Source organism: Durotheca rogersii, assembly GCF_024521655.1.
Source record: "Durotheca rogersii strain YMJ 92031201 chromosome Unknown GGS23scaffold_27, whole genome shotgun sequence".
NCBI classification, from domain to species: Eukaryota; Fungi; Ascomycota; class Sordariomycetes; order Xylariales; family Xylariaceae; genus Durotheca; species Durotheca rogersii.
This window is the reverse complement of record NW_026251258.1, coordinates 19,076-27,712: the sequence shown is the minus strand read 5'-3', so window position 1 is coordinate 27,712 and position 8,637 is coordinate 19,076. Positions and strand designations below refer to the sequence as shown.

General features: G+C 55.6%; 2 protein-coding genes across 2 annotated transcripts; one reads left to right on the top strand and one right to left on the bottom strand.

Moving 5' to 3' along the window:
• Positions 1-2,733: 2,733 nt before the first annotated feature.
• On the top strand, positions 2,734-4,533 carry GGS23DRAFT_252553 (Gar1/Naf1 RNA binding region-domain-containing protein). The gene is made up of 2 exons (XM_051512277.1): positions 2,734-3,217; positions 3,430-4,533. Exons 1-2 carry the CDS (start codon positions 3,145-3,147, stop codon positions 4,020-4,022), a joined length of 666 nt encoding a protein of 221 aa, XP_051368603.1. The 5' UTR covers positions 2,734-3,144; the 3' UTR covers positions 4,023-4,533.
• Positions 4,534-5,034: 501 nt separating this feature from the next.
• Positions 5,035-7,791, bottom strand: GGS23DRAFT_607136 (uncharacterized protein; the record flags this gene model as incomplete). Its single annotated transcript, XM_051520000.1, has 4 exons — positions 5,035-6,172; positions 6,233-6,570; positions 6,624-7,111; positions 7,194-7,791. 4 exons carry the CDS (start codon positions 7,789-7,791, stop codon positions 5,035-5,037), a joined length of 2,562 nt encoding a protein of 853 aa, XP_051368602.1.
• Between the last annotated feature and the right edge of the window lie 846 nt (positions 7,792-8,637).

The window sequence follows — 8,637 nt, the reverse complement described above, 5'->3', positions numbered from 1 at the left end:
GTAGGTAATGTACCTAGGTAGGTCCCTATTCGTACGCATAGGTGTTTTTTGTCTGCAGTTGGGCCCTTATATAGGAACAGCTCCCTGCGTACATCCTCCCACCGGGCGGGCGAGATGCAAAGCCTAGCCGAATCCTGCCCATCATATTACCTCTACCTATACTGTACCGTACCCGAGGTAGGTGGTCGACGGTCTCAGCGAGACATCGGCCTGCCCCGCAACCTACGTATGCGGAGAGGCGGATGCAGATCTCACGGCGAGGTCCCGGACTGGGATCGAATGTTGAAGTATCGTATTGCCGTGCGTACACATAGAAGGTCGGTAGCGCGTCGCATCGCATCGCATCCTAACCCATGGGCTCCGTCGGTTGGTCGCCGTCTCGCCCTTGTGGCGATCCGTAGGACAAGGTGGAGGTGGCATCCAGCCGAGAAATTGGCTATACGAGGGTTGGAGAACACAGCACCCGCATGCATATCTAATATCTGCCAGGGTCTGTCGCACCGTGGTGGTCTTGGGGGGGAGGACTCGTGGGTGGGGCGGGGCGGGTTGGAACAAAACGCCCTGCTATGAGTGCTACACATACCTTCCTACCTACCTGTATACCTCCGCCCACCTAACCTACCTTAGGTACCTGGCTTACACGCCTGCGGCTGGGCTGAGCGGATCACGAATCCGTCGGCGAGAAGAGACTCGCTTGACACGAGAGCGGACGACTACGCCGCAGCCAAGCAGCATGCGCCAATCAGGACGGCCTGGAGGAAGCTTGTTCTCTGGATCACGAACCAAGATGCGCATACACATGCACGACGACGAGAGGGGGTGGCCCGACGTGCTCCAGTCTGGCTTCTAGACCGGGCTGTTCCCACCGCTGAGATCCGATTCGGCATAGCATCGCAGAACGATTGTTGGGCTTACCGAGTATAGTATGAGTATGTGCGTATCTCCCTAGGTCGTGAGCCTCCCACCACCCACCACCTTGGATAGCCGAGAGCAGCACGCACGCGGCCATAGGCATAATAGGTGGGCACTAACTAGGTATTAACTAACGCCCGCAAGCCACGCTGCGAGGAGAGATTAACCACCCAGTCGGAAAACATACCATCGACGGTCCCCATTTCGCGGATTGGGGTATAGGCAACTTTCACCACCTACTGAGTAAAGCGTATCGTATAGTCCGTTCACCTAGCCTATAGTGGAAACCTATAGGTAGGTACATCCCGTAGTACACGGTCGATGGGGCTAGGTGTATGTATAGTACTCCTTATCGATCCCTTGTCGTGTCGTGTATGTACCAAAAGGTGTGTAGGTAGAGGACCTAGGTTGGGTAGTATACGATACTTAGATCACGCCAAATACAGGGATTCTTTTCACATCTAGCCGTTCGGGGAACGCAAGATTGGGCCGCGACGTCATACTAACCCCATCTTGGGGACAGCTGATGTAAGCCGTGCTTAGCAGCATGACGACTCGACGGATACCTTTAGGTACCCTACCACACGGACCTAGCAGGTGATATACCTACCTGCCTTAGGCACCTACCTAGGTACCTACCTACCTATGTGTGCTCCTACGAGTAGGTATATGAGTACAAAGGGGTTGGACATTCAGTCGGTTCTCGAAGAACTTAACCGTAAGTGAGCGAGAGAAGGCGACTCGTTCCACAGCGGTCCCCATGTTGCTGTGTAAGGCTTCGCTGCCGCCTGTCTCACTCGCTTTTCCTGTTTGTTTCCCCGACACTCGGCCTACCTTGTGTCATGTACCTACCCTGGCTCGCCACGATAAACCTCCCCGAACGCTCGGGTTGATTGGTGGCGTTGGCGTCGCTGTGCAGAGGTGCATCTGCTGGCGGAGAGGATGCCAGTTGCTACGTTAGAATGCCGACTCGTCCGCTATCCGAACCGAACAAAGTCCTACCTTGCTCATATATCCGCGAGCTGCCCGCACAACGCCGGTACGACTTAGGGGACGGCAGGGAAGGGCACCCAGGTAGCAAACTGGTCTAGAGGGTTGGTTTGATTATTACACACGTATCGGATCTCTCCCTAGCATGAGTTTACGGCCACAGATAGAGCCCTCTCGAGGCGGTTTTCAGTAGTAGGCACGTCTATTTCCGCTTGTTTGTTTCCGTGTTCCCCCATCCCTGCCTTGCGGTCGAAACTCGGACACGGACAGACAGGATCGGGCTTCGTAAATAGCATCGACCAACGCCAGGCCCGAGAAAAAACTCGTCAAGACGCCCAGTTTGCGTACTACGCAGCCAACATTAAGGGGCAGGCTGGGTCTGACAGACACATCCCGCAACAATGGGGCCTGTTGGACCAGAGCTATGGGTGTCACTCCTGAGAGAGGGGAAAGGAGCGTGCCGCCAACCTCTCCCCTCATCCTCCGTAAGAACCACATTCCTGTGAGGGGCGAACCTTTTTTAGCACAGCGCTTACACACGTGGTATCTCTATGGTACCTCTTTTTTTCACGACAGCGACGACGTTATGAGCCGATTGGGAGAGGACAAGCATTGCTAGTACAACCTGCCTTTCGTCGCACGATTAAGAATACTTAAGAACGACGTCGAGGCGTGGCTAATAAATCCTAGGTAGTATGTATAATAGTGTGTAGGCACGGGATATCTACCTCTCTAACGGCCGAGTTCAGACCGAGCCATAATATGGCTGTGGTACTGAGTTGAGGGGGACTGAGGGAGGTTGCGAGACGTTGTCCGCGGAATTACTTCTTGCAATTCACATGCAATTAGTAAAGTTACGTACCTGCTATAGTACCTTCTCGTTATCGATAAGACATTGATTACGGTTTGCCTTTTTCCGATTCCGGATCGGAAAATGAGAGCGACGACCCGACACCCGCTCTGTGATTGGGCAGACTACGTTGGCGGGTCTTGCCATCCGCCTGGCCCCTGCAAACCTCGACAACCAGAGCTCTGGTAAAAAAAAAAAATCGATTTGATTTTCTGGGTTCGCCGTCTTCCTACAGCTGCTACCTCGAAGGTCCAATTCTCGGGCGGAATTTACACACACGCCACACCAACACGAGCCGCAAAACACACGTCGACCCTATTACCGAGAATCCCCCGCTACGCACCACGCTACGAAGAGGGCAATCGGCCTCGCCCGCACCACCGCACGTCACCATGTCGAGAGGAGCGCCGCGCGGACGGGGCGGCTTCGACAGAGGAAGCAGTCGAGGATTCAGAGGCGGCGGCGGTACGTGTTCGCTCAACCCAAGCGTTAGGAATGGCGACGAGGAAATCCCCAACTACGCCCCTCCTCCTCCTCCTCCTTCCTTCCCCCCCTTCCCTTTTCTCTCCCCCTCCCCAAGCTAGGCAGCGTTTAGGAGAAAGACCGAGACGGAGAGTAAGAGAGTTATCGTATAGGGGCTAGCTAACGGGGCGTAACCCTTCCCGGCGGGAACGTAGGCCGCGGCGGCTTCCAGCAGCGAGACGCCGGCCCGCCGGACCAGATCCAGGAGCTGGGCCGGTTCCTGCACGCGTGCGAGGGCGAGATGGTGTGCGCGAGCGAGAACCCGCGCGTGCCCCGCTTCAACGCGCCCATCTACCTCGAGAACCGCACCGCCGTCGGCAAGGTCGAGGAGGTCCTCGGCCCCATCAACCAGGTCTACTTCACCATCAAGCCCGGCGAGGGCGTCCAGGCCACCTCCTTCCGCCCCGGCGACCGCTTCTTCGTCGCCCCCGACCGCCTCCTCCCCCTCGAGGTCTTCCTCCCCAAGCCCAAGCCCCCGCCCGGCGCTCCCAAGGTCAAGAAATCGAGCCGCGGCGGCTTTGGCGCCCGCGGCGCCCGCGGAGGCGGTAGAGGTGGCCCGATACGTGGCGGTGGCGGCCGCGGAGGACGGGGTGGCCCTTCGAGGGGGGGTAGGGGCGGATTCGGCGCCGGTAGAGGAGGAGGTGGTGGCGGGTTCGGCGGAGGTCGCGGGGGTAGCGGATTCGGTGGCAGGGGTGGCGGCGGTGGAGGTAGGGGACGTGGTGGTTTCAGTAGAGGGGTTCGGTTCTAAGGAACTCATCCAAGAGAAACCAAGATACCCCGATTCTTTTGTCTATCTGTCCAACCTGTTCACATTCTCCCGACCTCTGCAGTCGATACGCTCGATGCAGCATTCCCCTACTATAGTCACAGACACGTGCCCTTTTCTGCTTCTCGGATATTTACGTGGTACCATAGGAATGGCGTTATAAGGAATCTCTGATATAACCTCTTCATTTTTTTTCGTTCCCTGCCTCTCTGACTCTTCCATATTCCTGCTGATAAACCATGTTGATACCTACACGCAGGATGAGAGCGTGACCACTACTTTGTCAGCAAGAGGTAGACATAGTTTACGAAAATACGTGCAGATCTAGCTGCTACTTACAATTCGCCATGGACGCGCATGTATACGTGTAGTGAGCTGTATGCTAAGCGACCTGCTAGTTTCCGGGCCGTATATACATGTATAGTTGGTGCGGTACAATATCAACTATGTGAACTACTATGGCCAGCCCCTTGCACTCTGTCCGTCAAAGATAAGATTTAAGAGTCTCACGTAGATTGTAGATGACAAACACCGCGAGAGAAAAAAAGTACAGAGATTTGACGTTCGTTACTGGCGCGGTCGATATACCTAAGTTGGCTGTACGAGTCGCCTCTCTTAGCCTCGCTCCTTATTCCATCCCTCCTTCCCATCCGTGGTGAGGAGAGGGCCAGGAGGTAAAAGTTCTTAGCAGTGTGCTGTTCTTTAAAAGAAGGAAAGGCAGGAAACGAGAGATGTTAAACATATACTATCCCGATGGCTTTTTTCTCCACTTGAAACGAAAAAAGGGGGCCCGGTGAGGGAATCCTACACCGACTTCCCTCAAAGAATCGAACCCTTTCTAGCCTAAGAATGGGCGTCCCTCGAGCCGTAGAGCTCGTGAGATGGAAACACGCCCAGTAACGTTTCTCAAGCATAGCCTGTTCCGTTATCCTATGATTCTAATCGCGAATCTATTTCCCCCGACTGTCCAAAAAGAAATGATCGCAAGCATGGCCTAGTAAGCGCCTGGTATGCCACTAGGTGCGCCTCGGGGGTACTCGCCGGGGACATGGGGGTTGCTGCTGGTTCTCTCGCCGTACGGCCTAGATTTGCCGCTCTGGCTCGCGAGGGGGATCCCAGTGGCGGTCGTGGGCAACGGCTTCACTGACCCATTCCTGATATTGGCTGTCCGAGATAGTTCCTTCTTCTGCCACGGCGGGTGCCTCTGCTCGGCTCCGATATCATTAGCCATCTCGTACGTGCTACCGTGAACCGAATCCTGGTCTATCGCGGTGTCCATGGTCTGCGACGTGCTAGCGGATCCCGGTCCGAATGCCGTAAGGGGCGCATTCGACACTCGCCCCGACAACCTTGCCTGCTGCTGGATAGGCTCTCCGCTGTAGGGGTTTATGCCATCTGCTCTCGCCCTATGGTCAATGACTGCTGCATGGCTATGTGCCTGATTCATCCTCACGCTGGGGGTATTGCCATAGGATTGACCAACTAGCTGCGACGGCCGATTCCCAGGGTACATTTCGTTAAAACCGCTAACGGGCACGGCGCCGGCAGCGACGGCGACATCGGGGTCTTGGTTGCTAGTCACGCTGGCACCATCTATCGTATACTCGTTGCCCACGAAACCGGATCCGACACTGCTAGGTGATTGCGGTACGTTCAAACCCCTCTGCGCGTTGATCTGGAGATCGGATGGGAAACGTCCGCCTGGCTCGGGTCTGCTCTGGGGCGGCTCTTGGCGCGAGCCTAGCCTAGCGACGGCGGGATCCGCCGAGAAAGGCTCGTCGTCTTCGTCATCCACCATGCCATCGGAACTAGCGCTGCGCTGGGAGGTTCGCGAATACGCTCGCGCGTGGTCCTGGACGAAAGTACTGCGCTCCTCCGGAGACTTCTCGGTAAGGGCTTTGATATCCTCGTACCAAGCCATCATAGTATCGTGGCTTTCGGCCCTAAAAACCCAGCTGTGGCCGCGATGCATGGCCCCCGTCTGTCGCCCCTTGAGGATGAACTTGTTCGAGGAGCCTCCCTCGACCGAGTGAGAGCCGAGTTTCTGTTCCGGTAGATATAGGGACATGATAGGAGATTGGGTCTTGTCCGCGGACTTGAATTCATGCAAATGAGTCGGCGATAGTACGTACCTGCTTTCATATTAGCTGCCTGCTTACCCGTGGAAACGACAAGAAGGGAGAGCTTCCTACCATCCGGCCGTGTAACTTTTCAGGTACTTGCTCTTACGCTCGAGTAAGCCTGCGCGAATCTCCTGACAGGCGAAATGGTCTCGTCCCGGGTAGTGAATGTGTTCGGCGGATCGCATTGGTATTTCGGGATCGACAAATTGGGAGTCTCTCAGGATGAAACTGGCCCATTCGTGATCACTAGGCATCGCAATGGGTCCGGCGCGGAGCTCGTCAATCGTATTGTAGGCTGCATCTGCCTCTCGCTTGATTATACCGAGGTAGGCATTGTAAGACTTTTGGATCTCGCCGACGACGATAGACTCGAGCTCTCTACCCGATGACTCGAGATTCAAATATGCCTGGCCCTCCGTAAGATCGTGCCCCTGGTTGGTGTCGGGAATAATAACCTTACCTGGTGCAAATAGTTCTCCTCGTCCAGCTGTCTCTCCACCTGTCGATCGACCGCAAGCCGCAATAGGTAAGGGTCCTGCTTGCCGGTGGCCAGTGAGGAATCTAGCTCGCTCTGTCCGAGAACCTCCTGGAGTGCGTTTACGGCTCTCTTGGTGCCATCCATCTCTTTCTCGACCGAGTTCTTGAAATCACTGGATAAGCTCCTTATCTCCTTGATCTTCTGGTTTAAATCGCTCCTCAAGCCGGTGAGGGCTAGAATGACGTCTTCTTCGATCTCCCGAGCTTTGTTCGCTTCGAGGATTGCATCTTTGTGGTACTTTCGTAGTGTCTGGAGCGCATCATCCAGCCCGCCGGATGCAAGGAAGCCAGCGGGTGTAGATGTATTATTGATAACGTTAGCGAGCCTAAGCAGGGACTTGGAGCGATGCTCGTAATGCGACTGTATCTCCCTAAAATATGCGATGAGATCCTTAAGCGTCTTCCGCCAAGCTGCACTTCGTAGTTAGCTATCGGCGGACAAGGTGTAGGCGCTCAGAGCGAGGATGGTCACGGAGGATGTTCGCGAACCTACCCTGAAACCTGTTGGCCAGGATGTCTGTCGGGCTACCAGAGGTTGGAACGGGGCAGTAGAACGCGCTGTGAACCTCATCCGACTCGTGAGAGCTCTGCAAGGCAAGGCTCCGGACACTACCCGCCTTCATGCTCCTACGGCTGCCGCTGCGCCTGAGGCTCCCACTCCTCCGCAACGAACTCTTTTTCTTAAGTGTATTTCCTCTCGACAAGTTCACGGGGTAGGCACCGGTGCCATCGCCGGTCGTAGCCTCGGCCCGTGAGGAGGCGAGGCTGGTGCGCTGCATGGCAACACCCGGGCTCTGCTGTTGATTGTAGCTATTTTGCGCAGTGGGACCGTCCGCGATCGAGCCACCCCTCATACTTGCATCCCATTCCTCGGTGAACTTGGGTTGCCTATAGTCAAGTTGGGGACTGTCGCTTTGAGCTGGGAGGGTATGGGAATTCGCCAAGGTGTTGGAAATGGTTTCGTCGTTAACGTAGGATCTTTGCGGCTGGCCGCAGGCGACGTAGTTGACGGAATTAGGCCTTGGAAAGTTTGCTGCAGCGTTGCTGGTCGACAACTCCGCCGGATCGAGGCCAATGGCGGGCGGGTTCATGTTAGGGTTAAGACTGGCGGGGAGAGTAGGCGGGAGTGGTGGCTTAGTCGACATGATATGATAGTATCAACGCACGTCGCGATGACCGAGTGCCGGCTAGGGTGTGCTCGGGTAGACCCGACCCTGGATGGCTCAGAATGAAGAAGTGTACGAAGGAATCTCAGATCGTCCTCGATTTTAACAGATCCCGGTGTTCAAAGGTTCGCTTAGCGAAGCTCAGATTCGGAAGAATGCTCCCTTCGTTGACGCGGAAGGACAAGCTACTGGGTAGGCTGGCGGACGGCGGGTGCATAGAGTTCGAGATTGAGGTGGAATATTCGCAAAGGTGGGTTAAAGATCACAACAAAGCACTCCACCAGCCTTTGTAAGACGACAACTGTGACCGGGTAAGGCTTCGATCCTGTTCGGCTCCGTCAGTTTATCCTCGATTCTTTTTCGGGACGCAGTGATAGGCAATGGCAAAAGGGGTCAGGTCAGTACGGACGCTAGACCGGGCTCGCGGTTGGTTAATTCCCCCGGCCAAAAAGTCGCAGTTAACAATGGATTGGGGCTCTTCGTCCGGGTGGGAGGGCTACCTAACATGCCCACAATTCGGATCCGATCTTTGGCATTGGCTCGACTTGGGCCTCCTGGTGGGTGGCGCGGAGTCAAGCGAGGAAGGGCGTGACTGAGGGTCGGACTGTGACCGGGGTAGACGTGGTGATAAACTGCTCGAATACATGTAGCGATCGTAGGCTATGAGTAAGAGATGGGAGGAAGATCTATTGGTAGGGGAGGGGAGGGGGGAAGAAAGGAAAAAGGATGACGATGATGGCGTTGTCGTCACCTTTGCGACCCTAGCCCCCT

Coding starts and splice junctions, on each gene's coding strand:
- GGS23DRAFT_252553 (XM_051512277.1), top strand. CDS start 3,145: ATGTCGAGAGGAGCGCCGCGCGGACGGGGCGGCTTCGACAGAGGAAGC. Junction 3,218..3,429: donor AGGATTCAGAGGCGGCGGCG/GTACGTGTTCGC, acceptor GCGGGAACGTAG/GCCGCGGCGGCTTCCAGCAG.